At 48.4% G+C, this 24,732-nt stretch overlaps 1 protein-coding gene across 2 annotated transcripts in view; it reads right to left on the bottom strand.

Moving 5' to 3' along the window:
• Positions 1-24,732, bottom strand: part of DDX10 (DEAD-box helicase 10) — a 332,788-nt gene that overhangs the window by 110,282 nt on the left and 197,774 nt on the right. The window contains exons 14-16 of one of the 2 annotated variants that reach the window (XM_039520517.1): positions 21,547-21,660; positions 13,544-13,705; positions 10,663-10,769 (exon numbers count right to left, since the gene is read on the bottom strand). In XM_039520517.1, coding sequence (XP_039376451.1) covers positions 10,743-10,769; positions 13,544-13,705; positions 21,547-21,660 — 303 coding nt within the window. In that variant the 3' untranslated portion in view covers positions 10,663-10,742. Of the gene's footprint in view, positions 1-10,662; positions 10,770-13,543; positions 13,706-21,546; positions 21,661-24,732 lie in introns of those variants that run through there. The other variant, XM_039520516.1, reaches the window with a different exon arrangement.

The raw sequence follows: 24,732 nt of genomic DNA, 5'->3' as shown, positions 1-24,732 counted from the left end.
TACTGTTTATGGGGCTACAGGGCTCGATTTTCAAATTAATCACCTAACCCCCACTGATTTTCAATGGGAGTTGAACACCAACATATGGAGCTTTTGAAAACCTATCCCATAGTGTTTTGTTCAAATATAAATATTTATCATATCACAGCATTAACGTAACATCATCAGTGGTGAATTTTATATATAGTCAACTTTGTGAAGATCAATGCTCTTTAAACAATACTTTTAAAATGCTTTGAAAATGAAGTTTTATGTCAGTATTTTATAATACAATTTGAATATTGTATTGGGGGAGGGATAGCTCAGTGTGGGGGAGGGATAGCTCAATTGTTTGAGCATTGGCCTGCTAAACCCAGGGTTGTGAGTTCAATCCTTAAGGAGGCCATTTAGGGATCTGGGGCAAAAATCTGTCAGGAGCAGGGCCAACTCCAGACACCAAGCTACCAAGCATGTGCTTGGGGCAGCACCTTGGGACGGGACGGCGCTCAGGGTTTATTTTTGGTTTTTTTGGTTTGGCGGGCAGCACTGGGGGGGAGGGGACAGGACTTGGGCAGCGCGACGCGACACTCGGGGGGGCAGGGACTTGGGCAGCACGATGCTCGGGGCAGGGGCTTAGGCGGCACAGCACTCGGGGCAGGGACTTGGGCGCGGTGCAGTGCTCGGGAGGGGTGGGGGGCTTAGGCGGGGTGACGCGATGCTCGGGGCGGGGACTTGGGCAGCACGGTGCAGTGCTCAGGAGGGGTGGGGGCTTAGGCGGTGTGGCGCGATGCTCGGGGCGGGGACGTGGGCAGCACGGTGCAGTGCTCGGGAGGGGGGGGGCTTAGGCGGTGTGGGGACTTGGGCAGCACGGTGCGGTGCTCAGGAGGGGTGGGGGGCTTAGGCGGCATGGTGCTCGGGGGGGCGGGGACGTGGGCAGCATGGTGTAGTGCTCGGGAGGGGTGGGAGGCTTAGGCGGCATGGCGCTTGGGGAGGCGGGGACTTGGGCGTCGTGACGCGACGCTCAGAGGGATGGGGACTTGGGCAGCACGGTGTGGAGCTTGGGAAGGGTGGGAGGCTTAGGCGGCATGGCGCTCGGGGGGGCGGGGACTTGGGCGGCGCGACGCGATGCTCGGGTGGGGGCTGGGACTTGGGCGGCGCGACGCTTGGGGAGAGGTTCGGCGGCGCGGCACTCGCGGGGGCGGGGCGGCGCTCTTTTTGTTTGCCTGGGGTGGCATAAATGTTAGAGCTGGCCCTGGTCAGGGGATTGGTCCTGCTTTGAGCAGGGGGTTGGACTAGATGACCTCCTGAGGTCCCTTCCAACCCTGATATTCTATGATTCACTCCACAATTACAATAAATTCTGTACACAATAGCTTATCACAAAGGTATATTAATTACATGATGTTAAGAGGCTAATGTGTTCCAAGAGCTCAAGTGAAGAAATCCAAACTCTTCTCATTGGGGTGTGAAGTTCATTTCACAAGCAACACTCAGCATTCTTAACTGCCACTCTCTCAAATCTTCTATTTTGTTCTATGACAAATGAAGGTCCAGAAACAGTTTGCAAATGTGTGGTCTGCAATTTAAGGTTTTTAAATGCCAAAGAGGAACCTAAGTGCAGGCATTAAAGTTTTCAAATTACAGCCAGAATGAAGCACGTTATAAAGGTATTACTTTAATAATTCATGTAAAATTTTGGATGACCCCAATGACAGCTATGCAAAAAATTAGCACTTTTCTCTTAGCTAAAATGTAACATTGCACATTGGCCTCATAGGCCTGGTCTACACAAGTCACCTTGCACTGGCTATTTGTGCATGTGTCTACACTCAAATTTGTCTCTGGTTGACTTAAGCACCCTAAATGGTGTGGAACCATTGTCAACGTATTGAGGTCAATGCACTGCATGTACAGACTCCATGTGATCTGTGTTGACCCGAACAGTGCCCCACTGCCTGCCATTTTGGTCACAATTTTAAATTCTGCTGCTCAGAGGTCAAAGGGACCAGAAGCAACCCCTATCTTTAAAACCCCTTGTGTGTTTTTTAAATGCTTTTCTCAGACTCCATACCTTGGCAAGCACACCTAGCAGCTCACTCATGTTGTGTGCAACTTCCCAGTCAGCCATGCGACTCTAGGCACTAGATGCGCTCCAGCCTGGAGTAGACAGGAGAAATTAAACCTCATGGGCCTGTGGGGAGAGGAGGCTGTACAAGCACAGCTATGGACCAGCCATAGAAATGTGGACATCTACAAGCAGACTGCACAGGGGATGCAGGCAAAGGGCTATGACAGAGATCAGCAGCAGTGCCATATGAAAGTTCAGGAACTTCACCAGGAAGGCCAACAATAGATCTGGTGCTGCCCTGCAGACCTCCTGCTGTTATAATGAGTTGCATGCCATACGTAGCACAGATTCCAGCAGCACCACCCAGGCCACAGTGAATACCTCAGAGGAGACAAAGACAGAGACCCTTGCTGTAAACAGCAAGGAGGAGGAAGGAGTAGACAGGGTGGGGGATTCCAGCCAGGCTGCGAGCCAGAATATGTTTGAGACTCCACCACAGTCTAGCCAGTCTCACCAGATGAGTGCAGATGAGCCCGATGAAGGGGAAGGGAACTCTGATTAGTGTGTGCATATATTTCTCTTTACAATGTTTAAAGATGACACCCGGCCCGTCCTCAAGTTAATAAAAGATGGTTACTCACCGTAGTAACTGTTGTTCTTCGAGATGTGTTGCTCCTATCCATTCCAGTCAGGTGTGCGCGCCGCGCGTGCACGGCTCTCCGGAACTTTTTTACCCTAGCAACACCGGCGGGCCGGCTGGGCGCCCCCTGGAGTGGCGCCGCTATAGCACTAGTTATATACCCCAGCCGGCCCGTCCGCTCCTCAGTTCCTTCTTGCCGGCTACTCCGACAGTGGGGAAGGAGGGCGGGTCTGGAATGGATAGGAGCAACACATCTCGAAGAACAACAGTTACTACGGTGAGTAACCGTCTTTTCTTCGAGTGATTGCTCCTATGCATTCCAGTCAGGTGATTCCCAAGCCTTACCTAGGCGGTGGCGTCGGAGTGAGACGTGGCTGAGTGTAATACCGCGGAGCCGAAGGCTGCATCGTCTCGAGACTGTTGCACCAACGCGTAGTGGGCGGCGAAGGTATGGACCGATGACCAGGTGGCCGCTCGACAGATGTCCTGGATGGGTACGTGGGCCAGGAAGGCGGCCGACGAGGCGTGCACTCTCGTCGAGTGTGCGGTGAGGCGGCATGGAGGCACGCGAGCAAGCTCGTAGCATGTCCGAATACATGCCGTTACCCAGGAGGAAATCCGCTGGGAGGAGACCGGCTCACCCTTCATGCGATCGGCGACTGCTACAAACAGCTGGGTCGAACGCCGGAAAGGTTTCGTCCGCTCGATGTAAAAGGCAAGCGCCCGGCGGACGTCCAGGGTGTGAAGCTGTTGCTCCCGAGGCGAGGCATGCGGTTTCGGGAAGAAGACCGGGAGGAAGATCTCCTGGTTGAGGTGGAAGGCTGATACCACCTTAGGGAGGAAGGCCGGATGCGGTCGAAGCTGTACCTTGTCCCCGTGGAAGACGGTGTATGGTGGACCCACCGTTAGAGCGCGAAGCTCAGAGACTCGTCTCGCTGATGTAATGGCAACGAGGAAAGCTGTCTTCCAGGAGAGGTAGAGCAGGGAGCACGTGGCCAAGGGCTCAAAGGGAGGACCCATCAGCTTGGCTAGTACAAGGTTCAAATCCCAGGTCGGGGCAGGACGCCGCACTGGCGGGTACAAGCGGTCCAGGCCTTTAAGGAAGCGGGAAACCATCTGGTTGGAGAAGATGGACCGACCTTCCACAGATGGACGAAAAGCGGACACTGCTGCCAGGTGAACTCTCAAGGAGGAGACTGCAAGACCTTGCTCCTTAAGGTACCATAGGTAATCCAGGATCGTCGGAAGGGGAACTTCGAAGGGATTAAGGCCTCGCTGGTCACACCAGAGTGCAAATCGCTTCCATTTCGCCAGATAGGTGGAACGAGTGGAAGGCTTTCTGCTCTCTAGCAGGACTTGCTGCACTGCCGCCGAACAGACCCTCTCCGCGTGGCTCAACCACTCAGGTACCAGGCTGTAAGATAGAGGGACTGCAGGTTCGGATGGCGGAGTTTGCCGAAGTTCTGGGTGATGAGGTCCGGCCACAACGGAAGGGGGATGGGGTCCCGAACGGAGAGCTGGAGCAGCAGGGTGTAGCAGTGCTGTCTCGGCCAAGCCGGAGCTACGAGTATGACGCGGGCTCTGTCCCTCCGAAGCTTCAGGAGCACTCGGTGCATGAGCGGGAACGGAGGGAAGGCGTAGAGGAGGCGATCCGTCCAGGGGTAAAGGAAGGCGCCCGACAGGGAGCCCGGCGAGCGACCCTGGAAGGAGCAAAACAGGGGGCACTTCCTGTTCTCCCTGGAGGCGAATAGGTCTATCTGGGGAAACCCCCACCTCTGGAAAATTGTGTGGACGACATCTGGACGGAGGGACCACTCGTGGGAGAGGAACGACCTGCTGAGATGGTCGGCCAGCGTGTTCTGCACTCCTGGAAGAAAGGACGCTTCCAGGTGAATGGAGTGGGTCACGCAGAAGTCCCATAGGAGCAGCACTTCCTTGCAGAGGGGAGAGGAGCGTGCTCCGCCCTGCTTGTTCACGTAGAACATCGCCGTCGTGTTGTCCGTGAACACTGTCACGCAGCGGCCTTGCAGGTGGGTGCGGAAGGTGTGACACGCCAAACGGATCGCTCGCAGCTCGCGGATATTGATGTGCAGAGCGAGCTCTTGGGGCGACCAAAGGCCTTGGGTGTGAAGGTCACCCAGGTGAGCCCCCCAACCGAGCGCTGAGGGATCCGTGGTCAGAGTGGCGGACGGGCGAGGAGGATGGAACGGGACTCCCGCACAGACAATCTCCGGGTCTAGCCACCAGTTGAGGGACTCGAGGGTTGGTCTGGAGACTGTGACCACCATATCGATGGGATCTCGATGCGGCTGGTACACCGACGCGAGCCACGACTGAAACGGGCGGAGGTGAAGCCGCGCGTACGCGGTAACGTACGTGCATGATGCCATGTGGCCCAGGAGGCGAAGGCAAGAGCGCACCATTGTAGTTGGGAAAGAGACGAGGTCCTGGATGAGGGAGACCATCGTCTGATGTCGAGATCGTGGTAGGCAAGCGCGGGCCAACGAGGAGTCGAGGACCGCTCCAATGAACTCCACCCGCTGCGACGGGATCAAGACGGACTTCTCGGTGTTGATGAGAAGACCGAGTCGTCGGAAGAGGGACAGTATGTCTGTCAACTGGCCCATCACCAGCTGTCGAGACTGCCCGCGAACCAGCCAGTCGTCGAGATACGGGTAGACGTGTATCTGACGATGGCGTAGGGCCGCAGCAACAACCGCCATGTATTTGGTAAACACCCTCGGAGCGGTAGCGAGTCCGAATGGCAACACGGCGAACTGGTAGTGGGCATTGTTGACCACAAAACGAAGATAACGTCGGTGGGGAGGGTAGATCGCGACATGGAAATAGGCGTCCTTCATGTCGAGGGCGGCAAACCAGTCTCCCGGATCCAGAGAGGGAATGATGTGAAACTTGGGCTTGAGCAGGTACTTGTTCAGCTCGCGAAGGTCCAGGATAGGACGTAGCCCTCCTTTCGCTTTGGGGATGAGAAAATAACGGGAATAGAATCCCCTGCCCCGCCTGTCTTGAGGCACTGCTTCTATGGCACCCACACTCAACAGAGTCTGGACCTCTTGTAAGAGGAATTGCTCGTGAGAGGGGTCCCTGAAGAGGGACAGGGAGGGTGGGTGGGAAGGGGGGGGCGAAACAAACTGAAGGCGGTATCCCGACTGGACTGTTTGGAGCACCCAGTTGTCCGATGTTAACCGGGACCACGCCGAAAAGAAGTGGGAAAGGCGGTTGTAAAATAAAGGGGTAGGATCCGGTAGGGAGAGTGATGGGCTGTCCTCGTGCGTCCCATCAAAAGGCCTGCTTGGTCCCCTGAGGGGCCTTGGAAGAGGCCTGGCCCTGGTTACGCCTATTGCCGGAAGGACGACGGCGATTTTGAGCCGGTCGCCGGCTATTATATGGGCAGTAGCGCTGTTGGTAGATGGACCGGGGGGGTTGCTGTCGGAAGGACCTGCGTTGCGTCGCTGGTGTGTGCATCCCCAGGGTGCGGATGGCAATGCGACCGTCTTTTAGGGTCTGGATCCGGGAATCGGTCTTCTCGGAAAAGAGACCCTGCTTGTCAAACGGCAGGTCCTGCAGAGTATATTGGACCTCCGGCGGCAGGGTAGAGGACTGCAGCCAGGCGATGCGCCGCATCGTCACGCCGGAGGCCAAGGTCCGAGCTCCGGAATCCGCAGCGTCGAGGGCGGTCGTGATGGAGGACCTGGATGATTTCTTTCCCTCGTCCAACATTGCCGAGAACTCCTGGCGGGAGGCTGTTGGCAGGAGCTCCGTAAACTTCGCCAGGGACGTCATGATGTCGAAGACGTACCTGGCGAGGAGGACCAACTGGTTTGCGATACGCATCTGCAGGCCGCCCGCCGAGTAGATTTTTCGGCCTAACAGGTCCATCCGCCGCGCGTCCTTTGACTTGGGCGCGGGGGCAGGTTGACCGTGCCTCTCCCGGTCGTTGACCGACTGGACGACCAACAAGTCCGGGGTCGGGTGAGTATACAAATACTCATAGCCCGTGGGGGGGACTGAGTATTTGCGCTTGACCCCACGAGCCGTAGGGGGGATGGACGCAGGCGACTGCCAAAGAGTGGTGGCGTTCTTTTGTATTGTTCTCACAAATGGCAATGCCACTCGCACGGGAGCCTCCGCACCGACGACGTTCGTGATGGGGTCCTCGTCCTCTTGCACCTCCACCACGCGGCGAAGCAGGTCTTGATGGGCCTTTAGGTCTATAGGTGATGGCTCCTTGGCCGACGCTCTGGCTACCACCTCGTCCGGTGAGGAAGACGAGAACAAGCCCTGGACAACGACCTCCGTCGAAGGGGCTGCGGACTGCTCATCAGCTGGGTCGGGCTGCATGTTCCCCTCGTGGTCGGGCTCACGTGTGGGAGAAGGGGGCGGTCGGCTAACCGTTGCCTCTGGCACCCTGCGCTCTGAAAGAGGGGCTCTCGGGGGCAATGGCACCCCCTGAGCCTCGTACTGGGCCCATGGCACCCAGAATCCCCACTTCTGGGCCCCCAGGGGTTGGCCGTGCGGGGTAGGCGGAAGGTGGGCCGCGCAGTCCACCGCGGAGGCGACCGATGCAGAGCGGGACGGCCATGGCGGTGCCGAGGCGCTGATAGAGTGCGCCGCCGAGGGAGGCAGTTCGGCCCCGGACGGTGCCGAGGATCGGTGCCGGTCATCACGGTACCGGGACGGCGATCTCGACCAACGTGAGCCGCGGTGCCGGGAGCTCGACCGGTGCCGGGAGCTCGACCAGGAATCGGATCTGCGGTACCGGGAGCGGCTGCGCGGGGAACGGTGCCGGGAATGGTGCCGGGACGAAGACCGTTGACGGTGCCGACGCGACGGCGATCGGGACCTGGTGTAACGCCGGGAGTGCGACCGGCACCGTGATGACGAGCGGTACCGGGACTTCCGACGTCGAGAAGGCGAGCGGTACCGCGATGGCGAGCGGTGCCAAGATCGCGACCGACGGGACGGTGATCTACGGCAGGACCGGGAACGTGACCGGGACCGTGAGCGTTGTCCGTGCCGTTCGTCCCGAGAGGGCGGCCGGGTCATCCTGGCCGGCTTTCCCGCTGATACGACAGCCCGCACCGGCGGTGCCGGGGGCCGGAGGCTCGGTGCCTCTATGAGCTATATCAGCTCGCGCGCCGCGGAGAACGTCTCCGGCGTAGATGGCAGCCTGGGCTCAACCACGGTTGGCGCCGGGGAGCGTGGCGATGCCGGACTCGACGGCCCTTGCGACGCCGGAGTCAATGGCCCGGTGCACAGCTTGTGCACGGCCACCGCGGGGGCCACAGGTGGCGCAACCGTCTTCGCTGAGTCCTCAGCGCGGGCCTTAGCCAGTGCCTTCGCCAGCTTGTGCTTTCTGGACGGCAAGAGCGAGCGGTGCCGGGTCTTCAGAGCCGCTGGCTGAGGCAATGGGCCCGCGGTGCCGGAGCGGCCTGGTGCCGCCGGTGCGCTCCGCACCGATGAGGTCTTCGGTGCCGGCGCGGGCGGTGCCAGGGGCTGGAGCGATGCCTCCATCAGGAGCTGCTTAAGGCGAATGTCCCGCTCCTTTCGAGTACGCGGCTTGAAGGCCGAACAGAACGAACACTTATCTGTGCGGTGTCCTTCGCCCAGGCAACGGAGGCAGGCGTCATGCGGGTCCCCGATTGGCATAGGCCTCTGGCACGATGCGCAGGGCTTAAAGCCCGGTGCCTTGGGCATGAGCCCGCACCGGGGGAGGAAAGGGAGGGGATACCCCCCTTAACCTTATCTACAACACTAACTAACTAACTAAGATAACTATCTAACTAATCACTAAACGAACTGTATACAAACAGAAGTAGCGAGAGCTAGGGTTGTGGAGGACAGAGAGCACTCCACAGTTCCAACTGGCCGTCACGGGCGGTAAGAAGGAACTGAGGAGCGGACAGGCCGGCTGGGGTATATAACTAGTGCTATAGCGGCGCCACTCCAGGGGGCGCCCAGCCGGCCCGCCGGTGTTGCTAGGGTAAAAAAGTTCCAGAGAGCCGTGCACGCACGGCGCGCACACCTGACTGGAATGCATAGGAGCAATCACTCGAAGAAGAAGGCACAGTTATTGACTTTTCATTGTTTTACTCATACAAGATGAGATAGAGATACAAAGGCAAAATTGGCATCTGCTTTTCATTCCCTCGTTGGGTTAGGCTGGGGGAGGGAGGGGCAGAGCATTCAGAGCCCTTTGTTTATGCGCATAGGGATGTCCCTTGTATCCTTCCTGACAAATTGCAATTAAACTTTCATGGAGACACTCTGCAATCCTCTCACAAAGGTTTGTATGGAGAGCCTTGTTTCTTCCTGTGCAATAGGGCACTTTCTCATGTCACTTTGAATGAGTTCAGCTGGCGCCATTGCAGTAAACAGGCTAGCAGCATATGGGCCCGGGCAGCTTTGGGATGCCAGCAGCAGCTGTGTTCTCTGTACCTTTGTGATCTTCAGGAATGAGATATCTAAAACCACCGTAGTAGAAAATAGTGCCAATATTCAGTGCCATTTCCCTATATTCGTACCCACGGAATACAGACCAAAATTATATCACTTCATGCAACAGAACAGCCGTCTGTTCCTCGCCCATGGTGGGCCATACTCATTCACCATGGCTGAGGCTGGAGAGCAGTGCTGTGCAAAGGGGCTCCCAAGCAACAGTGTCAATAAGCATGTCTGATTAAAAGTGTTTATCAGAATAAGGGAAGGGAGTTGGAAATGTATCTTTCCCTTTCTGTTGTTACTGTAAATCCAAAGGCACATATGTCTGTTTTTATCAGCAGCTTCTGATGTGGCAGCCTTGAGGTGTCGCCTCCATATTAGCAGAATGCCTGACATTGATAAAGAGGAGTAAGAAGTGGACTTGCTCAGCCAGATCCAGCAAGCCAGCGCTGCATCGGACTGTGAACAAAGGGCTTGGAGGGCCAATATGACTGACAGCATAGAGAAGGAAAGAGGAAAAGAAAAAGATCCAAGAGTAAGAGTCCCAGCAGGACAAGGAGATGTACCAGACGTAATGAATCTTCCCAGGCCACAAACTCAAATGCTGCAGACCCTGCTTGATCTACAGGTCCAAAAATCCCAAATTTTCCACTCTTTGCAGTCCTCTCAGAATTCCATGGTCACTGCTCCCTACACCCCCAAACACAACATGTGGCATCATAGGCTGCATCCTTATCCCTACAACGCCATGCTGGGGGACAGCAAGAGAAACCACAGTTGCCGTTCATGTAGCCACAACAGATTGCATTTGTGCAAATGGACAGAAATGTTTACTCCCTTTCCAATTTTAAAGTTCCACTCTCTTAATTTATGCACAAAAATCGTATGCAGAATTTTATTTTTTCCCACTCAAAGTTCTATTTATTAATTTACAACAAATATTGCAGAACACATAGCTGTGGTGAACAGCACACAGTACTTGTAGACATACAGCAACCATAATTTAATTCACAGGTTCAGGAAAATACCCAGTCATTTGTATACTGCTTGCTGATTGTTTATACACTCTAACAGAGAACACTCCTGTGGCTGACCGTTAAAGTACTCCTTCAAAGTCTCCCTCACCTGCATAGCTCCAAGTTATCTCTTGTAATAGCTCGTGTCCGGCTGTTCAAATTCAGCAGAAAGCTGCTCCATTTCAGCCCTCCATTCTAGCACCAGCTTTTTCTCTTTTGCCTCACAGATATTATGCAGCTATAACCATTAGGATATTTTGCTCACCAAGATCCAACCTGGTGAGTACACACCACCAGCATCCCTTTCAATTTCACAAAAGCATGCTCCATAGTTTGTCTGCACCTGCTGAGCTGGTAGTTGAAGCTTTCCTTGATGCTGTCAAAGTGGCCAGAGTATAGTTTCATGAGCTGAGGAGCAACGGTTTTGCTGGGTCACCTGAATCACTACTGGCATTTCAATATCACCAATGGTAATCCACCAGTCAGGAAAGAATGTTCCTGCTTGCAGCTTTCTGCACAGTCCTGTGTTCTTAAAGATGCGAGTGTCATGCATCTTCCTGACCAGCCCAAACTGAATTCAGTGACGCATCTCCAGTGCATAATCCTGGAAAAGTAGCCGTTTCTGTTAATGTACTCTGTAGCAAAGTGGTGTCCAAATAGGTTTAGGAGTACCATAGAATCATAGAAGATTAGGGTTGGAAGAGACTCAGGAGGTCATCTAGTCTAATCCCCTGCTCAAAGCAGGACCAACCCCAACTAAATCATCCCAGCCAGGGCTTTGTCAAGCTGGGCCTTTAAAACCTCTAAGGATGGAAATTCCACCACCGCCCTAGGTAACCCATTCCAGTGCTTCACCATCCTCCTAGTGAAATAGTTTTGCCTAATATCCAACCTAGACCTCCCACACTGCAACTTCAGACCATTGCTCCTTGTTCTGTCATCTGCCATCACTAAGAACAGCCTAGCTCCATCCTCTTTGGAACCCCCTTCAGGTAGTTGAAGGCTGCAATCAAATCCCCCCTCACTCTTCTCTTTTGCAGACTAAATAAACCCAGTTCCCTCAGCCTCTCCTCACAAGTCATGGGGGCCAGCCCCCTAATCATTTTCATTGCCCTCTGCTGGACTCGCTCCAATTTGTCCACATTCTTTCTGTAGGACGCAATACTCCAGATGTGGCCTGGAGGGAAATAATCACTTCCCCCTTCTGCTGGCAATGCTCCTACTAATACAGCCCAATATGCTGTTAGCCTTTTTGGCAACAAGGGCACACTGTTGACTCATATCCAGCTTCTCATCCACTGTAATCCCCAACTCCTTTTCTGCAAAACTGCCGCTTAGCCAGTCGGTCCCCAGCCTGTAGCAGTGCATAGGATATTTCCGTCCTAAGCGCAGGACTTTGCACTTGTCCTTGTTGAACCTCATCAGATTTCTTTAGCCCAATCCTCTAATTTGTCTAGGTCACTCTGGACCCTATCCCTATCCTCCAGCATATCTACCTCTCCCCCCAGCTTAGTGTCATCCATTCCATCATCCAGATCATTAATGAAGATTTTCAACAAAACTGGCCCCAAGACAGACCCCTGGGGCACTCTGCTTGTTGCTGGCTGCCAACTAGGCTTGGAGCCATTGATCACTACCCGTTGAGCCCGACGATCTAGCCAGTTTTCTATCCACCTTATAGTGCATTCATCCAATCCATATGTTTTTAAACTTGCTGGCAAGAATACTGTGGGAAACTGTATCAAAAGCTTTGCTAAAGTCAAGATGTATCACGTCCACCACTTTCCCCATATCCACAGAGCCAGTTACCTCATCATAGAAGGCAATCAGGTTGGTCAGGCATGACTTGCCCTACGTGAATTTATGTTGACTGTTCCTGATCTTCTTCCTCTCCTCCAAGTGCTTCAAAATGGATTCCTTAAAGACCTGCTCCATGATTTTTCTGGGGACGGAGGTGAGGCTGACTGGTCTATAGTTCCCCGGATTCTCCTTCTTCCCCCTTTTAAAGATGGGCACTATATTTGCCTTTTTCCAATAATCCAGGACCTCCCCCAGTCACCATGAGTTTTCAAAGATAATTGTGAATGGCCATCTATTGCCACATCTCAGGTCAGGAGCCCCACTGCAGAAAATCCATCCACTATGTCCTGCATATTGCTGAGAGTAACAGCCCTGCATAGCAGGAGATGATTAAGGGCCCTATACACTTGCATGACAATGACCTGCACTATACATTTTCCAGCTCCAAACTGATTTTCCACTGACTCAGAGCATTCCAGCGTTGCAAGCTTCCAATGCAGCTCTCATTCTATTGTTCCTGATCTGGGGCAAGCTCAGATCCAGGAACATGGTCTTTCGCACCCGAAAGCTCTGCAGCCACTGCTTGTCACCCCAACCCTGCGTTATGATACAAGCACTGACTGGTGGGATTGCTTCTCGAGTCCAGATCAAGTCATTTCTCTCTCTCAATACATTGTGAAAATTTCCCAAAAGGCATTGTGCCACATGGTGCATGGCGCACTGAGATACATACTCCTGATGCACTGCATTTTGCATCAACACAAGCACTCCGACACAACATAAAGAATGGCCATGCTGGGTTAGACCAAAGATCCATCAAGCCCAGCATCCTGTCTTCTGACAGTGGCCAGTGCCAGGTGCCCCAGAGAGAATGAACAGAACAGGAAATTATCAAGTGATCCATCCCCTGTCGCCCATTCCCAGCTTCTGGCAAACAGAGGCCAGGGACACTATCCCTATCCATCCAGGCTAATAGCCATTGATGGACCTATCCTCCATGAATTTATCTTGTTCTTTTTTGAAGCACAAGCACTATGCACGTGCCCAAGCAATATACAAACTTTACTTGTCCCAATCAAAGTCTGTAGTACAGATATGGCCACAGTATTCTGAAGATACTTCAGAAGTGCTATGGATTGGTCTCTCTAAGAGCTGGGCATTTATTAAAAAGTGTATGCCAGGCAACCTCCCTCTCCTTTTAAAAAACTCCTCCTTAAAATTCATTTCCTACACTAACCCCTGCCAGTAAACATGCTGTCACTGGATTTTTGTCATTGGCCTTTTACTTTTAAAAATCATCAAAAGTTAGAATCAACCTCTGGCATCTTCTTGTGCTTTGTATTACCAATCTATTTAGACTATAAATATCTTTACAGAATATTAAAGTAGGCATTTTCCTTTTTTTTTTTTCCCCTATGTCTTATGCAATGTTGAGAACACTTCTGAAATTGAATAATTATGTTAAATTTATTTTTCAGTATATTGCACAACATTTATATATTTTCCTCAATTTTCGCTCAAACTTTTAACAGCATTTGTTTCTATTTCAATGACTGGTGAAGGACTTGACTGACTTACCCTATGTTTTTCTTTAATTTTCTTCCTGTATGCTTCTTTGTCAAATTTATCCTCTTCCTGTAATCTTTCCTTTGCTTTATCTAGGTTGATGCCACCAGAATCATCTTCCTTCTCTTCGCTGTCCACATTGGATTTTTGTGCTGGTGGCCACTGCTGAACTAACTGGATATATGAGACAATAAAAATGTTTAGAGCCATTTTACTGCAGCCAATGCTAAAATGTATTTCATTACTAATCAAGTAAGTAGCCATATACTAATTATTTTCACTAGACTAAACAAAAAAGCAAAAAAGCTGTTTGCAGAGGATTATATATTAAGAACATAAGAATGGTCATTCATGCTGGGTCAGACCAATGGTCCATGGGGCCCAGTTTCCTGTCTTTCAACAGCAACCAGTGCCAGATGCTTCAGAGGGAATGAGCACATCAGTACAATTATTGAGTGATCATTCCTGTCATCCACTCCCACCTTCTGGTAGCCAGAGGTTTAGGGACACCCAGAGCACGTGGTTGCATCCAGGACCATCTTGGTTAATAGCCACTGATGAACCATCTTTTTTGCCCCCAGTTATACCTTTGATCTTCACAACACCTCCTAGCAACGAGTTCCACAGGCTGACTGTATACTGTCTGAAGTAGTACTTCCTTATGTTTGTTTTAAACCTGTTACCTATTAATTTCATTGGGACACCCCTGGTTCTTGTGTTATGTGATGAGGTAAACGATATATTTATAAACAACAAACAACAATAGGCATTTTATCATTTTATAGGGTTTACATTAATTAAAAATGAATAGGTCTTCAAAATAAATTGTCCATTAGACCATGCTTTTAATGCTTTCCTTTGAAATCTATTTGTAAATCTGCTTTTTATTCTCTAAGACGACAAATATGTTATACATATTTTTAGTCATTTTGTTAGGAAAAAAATTGTTTTCAAGAAAATATTTTAGATGGCTAATATGATTAAATGGAAATTACATTACACCGGTTTTAAGAAACAGTATTTTTCACGTTTCTCAGGCTTCTCTTCATAAGGTCCTCACTCCCTTTGCTCTGCAAGCAATCTCAATCCCCTGAAAAGTCCACATGTATGTGTACTAAACTGACCTTCAGATTTACAATTATGTTTGAATATGCAGTAATGGCTTGAATGTAGTTCTCATCTTTGGAACAATTTATGTGGGATCTGAAAGCTAAGTCTGACTCTCCACATGCAACGTCTTCTGTTGATCTCCCTCTGTGAACGATGCAGGGAGACCAAACCCAGTGGTGTCTCCTTGTTGTGAGAAACAAGATGTTAATGTTCTTTGGCCATGACAGATCTCCTGCCATTTCTTTCACTTTAATGTGAAACCATGAGATGCTCAAATATTAATTGGGACAAAGATAGGAGACAGGCCCAGGTGAAATAAAAAACTGTTACCTACCTTTCATAACTGATGTTCTTCAAGATGTGTTGCTCATATCCATTCCATTCTAGGTGCGTGCGGGCCCACATGCACAGTCGGAGATTTTTGCATTAGTGGTATCCATACGGTTGGTTGTGGCGCCCTCTGGAGTGCCGCACTCATGTGTTGGTATATTAGGCACCGCCAGTCCTAAACCCTGTCAGTTCCTTCTTGCGAGCAACTCCGACAGAGGGGCAGGAGGGCAGGTAATGGAATGGACACGAGCAACACATCTCAAAGAACACAGTTACAAAAGGAATACAACGATTTTTCTTCTTCGAGTGCTTGCTCATGTCGATTCCATTCTCGGTGACTCACAAGCAGCATTCCTGGATGTAGGCTCAGAGTTCATGGTCATGCAGGTTGCAACACCGCTCTATCAAAGCCAGCATCATCTCTGGCTTGCTGGGTAAGCGCATAGCGAGACGTGAACATGTGAATGGATGACCAGGTAGCGGCCCTGCAGGTATCTTCAATTGGCACTTGAGATAGCAAGGCCGCAGAAGAGACTTGCACCCTAGTCGAGTGGGCGGTTACAATCGCCAGAAGAGGCACTTTTGCCTGATCATAGCAAAAATGGATGCAGGCAGTGATCCACAATGAAATACTCTGGGTGGACACTGGACAACCTTTCATCCTGTCTGCCACCGTGATGAACAGCTGCATTGACTTACGGAATGGCTTGGTCCTTTCGATGTAAAAGGCTAGCATTGTCCTGATTCCTAGAGAGTGAGATCTATGCTCCTCCTCAGACCTATGAGGCTTTGGGAAGAAGACAGGCAAGAATATGTCCTGGACCATGTGAAATTGTGAAACAACCTTGGGCAGGAAAGCTGGGTGCGGTTGCAGCTGGACCTTGTCCTTGAAAAACACCGTACAGGGAGGCTCCAAGGTAAGCACCCTAATCTCAGAGACCCTATGGGCAGACGTTATTGCCACCAGGAATGACACCTTCCAGGAGAGTAGAAGAGGGGAACAGGAAGCCAATGGCTCTAACGGGGCCCCCATGAGCCGTCCCAGCACTAGATTCAGGTCTCAAGGAAGGACGGGGTCCTGGACATGAGAATAGAGTCACTCCAGACCCTTTAAGAACCAGACCGTCATGTTGTGAGCGAAGACCGACCTGCCCTGGACTGGAAGGTGAAAGGCTGATATAGCAGCCAAGTGGACCTTAATTGATGAAAGGAACAAGCTCTGGTGCTTAAGATGTAGAAGGTAGTCAATGATCGACTGCAGTAAGACCTGTTCAGGCCTAATACCCTGGTCTGATGCCCAGCACGTTTACTGTTTCCATTTGGCCAGGTAGGTTTCCCAGGTAGAGGGCTCCTGCTGCCCAACAGGACCTGCTGGACATGGGCCGAATATTCCTGCTCTTCTGCATTTAAGCATGCAGCAGCCAAGCCATCAGGTGCAGTGCTGCCAGGTTTTGGTGCAGAAGACTGCCATGGTTCTGGGACAGCAGATCTGGCCAGAGAAGTAGCTGCAGTGGGGCTGCCACCGAGAGGCCTAGCAATGTGTCGAACCAATGCTGGCATGGCCAAGCTGGGGCTAATAAGATTACCTTTGCCTTGTCCTATTTGATCTTCATGAGGACTCTGTGGATTATTGGCACTGGCAGGAAAGCGTACATCAGAGTCTCCAACCATGGATATAAGAAGGTGCCCGACAGAGAGCCTAATCGAGCAGAATATGTGGCATTTCCTGTTTTGATGAGTGGCAAATAAGTACAACCTGGGGACTTCCTCACCTTTGGAAGATCACGCTGATCACCTCAGGATGGAGTGACCATTCGTGGTGCAACAAGAAGGTTCTGCTGAGGCAATCTGCCAATACATTCCTGGTCCCCAGGAGGTGCACAGCCACAAGATGAATGGCAGGTTGCACACAGAAGTCCCAGAGCCAGAAAGCTTCCTGGCAAAGGGCCGATGACCTGGCTCCACCTTGCTTGTTGATATAAAACATCGCAGCGGTGTTGTCCGTCAGGACTTGTACCACCTTGCCCTTCAAGTGGGACTGGAAAGCCTAGCTGGAAAAATAAACCACACTGAGCTCCCTGACATTTATGTGGAGGGAGTGACCATCCCGCAACCAGCGGCCTTGCGTGCCGAGCTCGCCCAAGTGCACTCCCCAGCCCAGGTCTGAGGCATCGGAAACCAGGGACAGCGATGGGGATGGGGCTGTGAAGGGAACCCCCTCCAACACTGATTCAGGGTCCAACCATCATTCCAGTGACACCCAGATGTGGTCTGGCACCCTGACTACCAGGTCTGGATCATGCCTATTGGGGGTGTAGACCGAGATGAGCCACGCTTGCAGTGGCCGGAGATGGAGCCAGGAATGACAGCCCATGTAAGTACAAGCTGCCATGTGGCCTAAGAACCTAGGCAGGTGTGGGTGGTACTGAGCAGGTGGCCCCTTATATGGGAGATCAAGCCCAACACAGCTTGGAAACGGGCCTCCGGAAGGAAGGCTCTGACCCATGTAGGGTCGAGAACCACCCCATAAACTCTCTCCGTTGCACTGGTATGAGGGACGATTTCTTTTTGTTTACTAATAGGCCATGGTCATGACAGGTAGAACGCACCTCTGCACTTGATCCCGCAATCTGCCCTTGATGAGCCAATCATTGAGATAAAGATAGACCTGGTCCCCTTGATGTCTCAGGTAAGCAGCTACCAAAGACATGCATTTTGTGACTACCCGCAGGGCCGACGAGAGACTGAAGGGCATCACTGTGAATGGGAAATGACACTGGCCCACCATAAAATGGAGAAACCGCCTGTGTCCTTGGAAGATGAAAATATGAAAATAAGGGTCTTTTAGGTCGACAGTGGCATACCACTCTCCTGGATCCAGGGAGGTAATGATGGAGGCCAAGGAGACCACACAGAATGTCAACTTTTTTAGATATTTGTTGAGTCGCCACAGGTACAGAATGGGTCTTAGGCCCCCTTTTACTTCCAGGATTAGAAAATAGCAGGAATAGAACCCTTTTCCCTTCATTTCCTAAGGGACCTCCTCCAGTGCCCCCAACTGCAGGAGGTTGTTTGTGAGAAGGGTCCATGAAGAGGGACAGGGAAGGGGGGGGCGTGACCAAGAATTGCAAGGTGTAGCCCAGAGATACAATTTCTAGCACCCAATGGTCCAAGGTGACCAGCGACCAGGTGTAACGGTAGGGACAAAGACCGTTGAGGAAAGAATGAGGCAGACCAAGGGAGTTGACTGGGGCATTGCTATTAAACACACCCTCAAAACGAGCACTTCTGGCCCCGATGTTTTGCCCGGCTAGGTTGCGCAGGTGAGCGGGAGGAGGAAGGGCACCAACAACTAAAACTCATATCCCTACCACATCTCCTTGCAGACCCTTGTCAAGGTTGCCAAGGCCTTGGCTGCAGGGGTGGCTGGAACTGCTTCCTCACCGACTGAGGTGTATGCAGACCCAGCAAATGGAGGGTGGCCCATGTGTCCTTTGGTTCATGTAGTCTTGCATCTGTCTGCTGTACAAAGAGTCCAACACCATCAAATCAGAGATCCTGTATTGAGGACTGCATCTCCTGGGACAGGCATGCAATCTGAAGCCAAGAACTGTGCCTCATGACCACTGTTGAAGGATCACCCTGGCTGCCGAATCAGCTGTGTCCCACACCATTTGGAGGGAACACTGTGCCGCTGTAGTACCCTCCTCAACAAGGGCCCCTTGTTGGCTGGGTGTACAAGTATTCAAACCCCTTGGCTGGGACAAATACTTCTTTTCTTCCCTCTTGGAGATGGGTGAAATTGAGGATGGGGTTTGCCAGACGGCTTTGGAAATCTTTAATCATAGAATCAAAGAAGATTAGGGTTGGAAGAGACCTCAGGAGGTCATCTAGTCCAACCCCCTGCTCAAAGCAGGACCAACCCCAACTAAATCATCCCAGCCAGGGCTTTATCAAGTCGGGCCTTAAAAACCTCTAAGGATGGAGATTCCACCACCTCCCTGGGTAACCCATTCCAGTGCTTCACCACCCTCCTAGTGAAATAACTCCAAAAACTGTTCTCTGTTGTGCTGCTGTTTAAACTATAATCCCCGTGCTCATTTTTAGTCTCTGTCCTCGTTGCTTTATGGTTCACTACACTGGACCACATGAAACACTTATCTGCCCACCAGCTAAATTTGAATGCTTTGTTCCTCATACTTACAAGTACCAGTTTGGGGGTTCAAAATAAATGAATCCTTTTCTCAAAGTTTCGTATCCAAGATTGTGTTTTTAAACACACAACCAGGTCTAATTACCTCTGTGAATTATGAACTGACTTACTAAAGAACTGTAATTCATCGGCCAGAATTTAAGTTAGGTTTGTGTAACTGCATCTTTAAAAATGTATGTCCAATTAGGCATATATATGAATTGGCCAGTTAAATGCACAACTGACCATTTGTGTATGCAATTACACCCAATTTACACACGCAATGGTGGTAACTGCATGCACAACTGTCTGGAAATTAAGGCTTGTATCTTTAAAGCCATGATTAATCTTTTCCAGTAGCCTTCCCCTGTGAGACTTCCTTAAGAGTTATTATAATAGCATTTCTATTTCATATTCTGTACACAGTGCAGCTGCAGTCATGATCATCCTTCACATAAATTCATGAACAAGTCTTAATACATTGTCCTAATTATACAAACTGACAGACCAGCATCTATGATTCAGAATGCAAGAGAAATATTTTAAAGCACTTGCTAAAACATTAAAGCAGAGAATTTCTATCATCTACTACACAAACTACACTACACCCCTCTAAGCGTTCACTTTTTGTTCCAAAACAGCATTAAAAATAACAGCATGTTAAATTATTTAAAAAGGCATTTAGATTTCAGCTTAATTTAAACAATTTTCGTATTTTCCCTCTGAAAACCCCTTACAAACACACACAATTTATCTCTACTAAAATGTGTATATGGATGGAATCACATGATCTTTTGGTTCACTACAGTATCTTGGAAATCCACGTGAATGCACTGAGCCTAATTTTCTACTGGTGTAACTCCACTAACCAGGCATTTTGTACATTATGTACCATAGCTATATAAAGGGCCTAGTTTAAATGTGTTTCTTGTTGAAGTATATACTTTAAAAATTATTGAGGGAATTTTTCCATGTCTGAAATTAGTTACCGTTTTGAACAGACTCCTTCTATTAGTGAGGCCATCCTTAAAAGCTTTCAAATTTTGATAACTAAGTAACATTACCACAGTATCCCAATGTTCAGCATGCCTTGGGAATGTTATTTAGTTACAAAACGCAACTGAGAAATTTTTAAAGTGATCACTATATTTAGTTTACATCCCATTAACTGATGAAATTGCTCTAATGCCAAAGCTCCCTTTTATCTCAACACAGAAAACAGAAAAACAAAGCAAACTTCTGATGTTTGGGAAATCATCTGTTAGAGAGATTTAATATTTAAGGAGCACTGAGGTTTGCTTGTTCGTGTTACATAGAAACAGAACTGGAGTGGCTAGCAATATACAGTAGTTCACATCTATATAAAAATCAATACATTTTTCCAAATGGTGTTAGGCTATCCAATTAAATTACTAGAGTTCAATGCACAGCTACCTTCCCCCTATTTGGTATATAAACTTGGCACCTTCTTTACTCAGATGACATATGAAAGCTACAAATACTGGACATCTGAGAGAAAAATAAGGACAAATCTTTTAATTCCACTGCCATACAAGGGATTGGTAGAACTTTTTTCAAGTGATAGCATTGGGATTTGACAGATCTTCCTTAAAAAACACCCGAGACTTTCCCTTCTGCAGTTGAGAAGGCCAGATTTCCAAAAGAGCCCAAGAGCCTGCATTTAAACATCAGACTGTATGAAAAGTATTCAGTATACATCTGCTCCTATTGTTCTCAGTATAATTGGATTTAAATGGGAGCTCAGCTGTTTTGCAAATCTAGCTCCAATTATAAGCACAAAGTACTTTTGAAAATCTGGGCCAAACTGAATAACTAGGGACTTTTGGTTTTTTGAGGTTTATTAATTTCATTTTCAGTAGTTTGTTTTTGTTTTTTTAAAGCAATTTGACTTTTATGTGGATGTCCAAAAATATGGGCTTTGGGGGCTCTCTTTGTATTATATTATATTACGCACATTACTCACAACAGTAGTATATACTGTAAAGGAGTAATCTCTTTGTAATGTACCCTAGTGAGCTTTAACGTAGTACTGTTTCAAACAGCACTATGTTAAAACACATTAGGGAACCTTTAGTGCACACCAGCAGGGTCTCCATGGACCAATTAATGTACAACATGTTAGTGTACTTCAGAATTCACACCCCTGTTGTGAGCATTACTGCTCCATCTAGACAAGTCCTCAGAAACAAGTAACCATTTCCAATGTTTTTTCCAGCGGTTTGCTGGATAAATACTATTTTTTTAATTGAGGGTGTTTTATTAGTGTTTCCCAGTTAAAACCTAAAATCAGAAGCCCTGTGTATGACTCAGTTTGAACTATATTTGTTTTCACTGTTTGCAGTGTATTTTGAACTCATCTTACCTCCCCATCTTCAGTAAAGACAATTTTTGTGTTGACTTTAAATTTCCTCTTCAATACTTTTTTGGCTTCTTTGGTTTTAGTTGTTTTCTTCTTCAATTTTGAATTCGAAGTATTCTGTATTTTAAAAAAGCAGATGGGAGAGAACATGGTTACTTTTTGTCAGAAAAGAATACACTAGGATTTGAACTTTAACTTCTGTTTATAGTATTAAGTAAAAAGCTATTTGTCAAAACATACACACTGCCCATATATGGCAACAGCCAAAGCACTCTAGATACAGACTGAGATATCATTGGCTAAAGCCGTTGGCTTCCCTCGTCAGCATGACTAGCCAAACAATGGTTGGGCTGACTTGGAGCGCCTCAGTAGCGACTACTTCTCTCTCATGACAGGAAAGCAGCAAACAACAATGGTTGCTTCTACAGCTACCACCTTACATGGACTGCTACCATGACTTTGGTGTTACACTCAACTCCACCTACTTCTGGAGCATTCACCATGGATCTGCTTGTGCGCACTTTGCAGGAGTTCAGGTACCTGAAGGGATGAGTAGACCCCATGGTGCTGGATGCCACCCATGGTGCAGCTCCTCCCAATCATGTGTGACAGGTGGCTATTGAGGAATGTCTTGCTCCACAACCCTTCCCTCCTGCACTCCATCCACAGTATGTAAGAAGTGGATGAACATATGTATGGGAGTGTTCAGATGAGAGAAAGAGTGTGGAGATTTACTGTTAAACAGCATTTATGTTTGCAGTTCCAACCCCTGCAGCATCTAGTTTCCATGTTAGATTCATCCCATTTAACAGAGAGCTTTCCAAGTGCAACAGAAACTATAACAGTGCACTCCGAGTGCAACAGTGAAATGATAACTAGGACGTTCAAAACAGTAAAATCCATTCACACCTCCCTACATGTTCTCCCATGACTACCATGGAATGAGCAGAGCTATCCAAAAAAAGTAACAATACAGACAGCACAAACCCTGACCATTTATTTAATGCTATACCCATGTTTTCTGTTTGTTGTGCTTGAGATTTGTGAACTGATAGAACAACTACATTGCAAAAGTTGTTGGAAGAAAGGGAAGCCATAGATTTTGACAACAGGTAGGGAATAGCTGGGGCTTTCAGAATCTGGAGTAGTCTAAGCCCATGAAATAAGTACATTATCCCATGTTTCTGCTAAAATGATCAACAGTGAAATAGTTAATGTTGACTATTAAGATTGCCGTTTCAATTTCACAGGTAATCTGCTCCCATCCAGTGGCAAGGATTACATGGCCATAGAGTCAACATAAGATGTGAGGTCCAGACCTCAGTAATTTGAGGGTGTTTTTAAATACAGAAGACGTATTATTCAGGTACTAAGTGACATAGAATACACTCTTCCAGCAGATATTGTCAGCTACAATTGCCAGCAGAGCAGGCATCTTATGGCAAAATGAATCACAAAGACTCACTAGGAAGTATACATACATATCACTCATCATCCCTGAAAAATCAGTAACCTGAACAAAACCACTATTCACCCCAACAGGGATTTTCTGCGAACTGGTATCAATATTTGACAAGAGTGAGAAAAGGGGTCGCACAAATCTGAAGGAAACAATGGTTAGGAGAACCTGAAATTTTCAGTTATGTAATATTCTGCACTTACTGTACTACATTAAATATAAAGGGAAATGCAAAAATTCACCGGAGAAAGTAAATCTTCCTCATGGTCAGTACACTAATGCACTGAAAATAATGCACGTAAAATAAAAAATGACAACCTTAGCAAAAGTGGGGAGAAAATGGATTATGACACACTAATGTGCTATATTATCAGATGGTAACCACATCTATTATGACAACTAGTAACTGCAGTGGCACTTCTCTAATGAGAGAAGTATTGAAAAACTGTGCTGTTACCTACTTTTGTTGTGTTATGTAGCGATTACTAACTGGCCTTACACTCCTTTCCCTAACAGCTCAGCAAAGTGTGTCCTTCCCTCAATCTCATCACTTGCCCTGCAAATGCAGTGTATTTGAGGCTCTGCTCAAGCATTATTCTACATAGGTGCTGAAACTAGGGATGCTGGGGGAGCTGTCATGCCTCCTGGCTTGAAGTGATTTCCATCATACACAGGGTTTACAGTTTGGTTCAATGGCTCTCAGCACCCAGACTATACAAATTGTTCTAGCACCCCTATAATTCTATTTATCTTTATATTAAAGGGGAAGCCATAGGCTGGATCTCAAGTATCAGCCTATTTACATTCCACCACAAGACTATTTGGAGAAGCAAGAGGATTTATCCTCACAGATTGTCAAATGTGCCTGTTACCTAGGGCATTTCTGGGCTCTCTCTTCTAGTTATCCCTCAGGGGTACTTTGCTGTTCTGTATTCTGTCAGTAGGCAGAAATCACCATCCTCTTCTCTTTCGGTTTGTGGCAATTATAAGCAAACACAAAAGCACTTTTGAATTTGTAATTCACACTAACAATCAAAGCCACAAAGTTAGCCAATGTATTTTTGTTAAACTAACCTGAAAAGCATTAAAGTGTTAGTTTGCTGCAGAAGATTTCCTACTTTATCCACCTTTTCTTGATGCAGCAAAGAAAACCACATAAGCAATATAACAAGAATTCTCTGGATGAGCTACTTAAAGATGTTTCTTCTTCAAGCTGCTAAAACAAATTTCTCTAAAACACTATTTTTACTTTAACATTTTATATAGTAATTTTACTATTTTTCTGCTTTCCATATTAAACTGTTACTTTTATTTGCCAATTATTTTTACATGTATTTTGCAATGTGATTGAACATATTTCAGAATAGATGCATCAGTTATTTGATTTTGTAAAATTAAATTTTTTAATCTGTGAGGTGTGTTTTAGCTCCTGATTGCTTAGATCAGGGGAAAAAATGTTTGTGGGCTAGAGAAATCACAAGCTTCACTGCTAGAACATAGCTTCCAATGGGTCTTTTCAGCATGCATGGTGGAGCAATCCTTTTTTCATTTGCCCGACAGACTATAAGAAGTGAGGGTACATTTATATGGTATGCAGAGTCCTACAGAGGTATGCCAAGAAAAAAAAAATGAAGGCTACATTTCTTATACCGTGCAGAGCTGGAAAATTTGGCATAGTTTCCATAAGTAACTCTTGTAACGTTATTGTGGTAAATGTAGTCCTAGTGAAA

This window comes from Mauremys reevesii, linkage group 1 (genome assembly GCF_016161935.1).
Source record: "Mauremys reevesii isolate NIE-2019 linkage group 1, ASM1616193v1, whole genome shotgun sequence".
In the NCBI taxonomy this organism is placed as follows: Eukaryota; Metazoa; Chordata; order Testudines; family Geoemydidae; genus Mauremys; species Mauremys reevesii.
The sequence above is the reverse complement of the archived record's forward strand: the minus strand, read 5'-3'. Positions and strand labels throughout refer to the sequence as shown.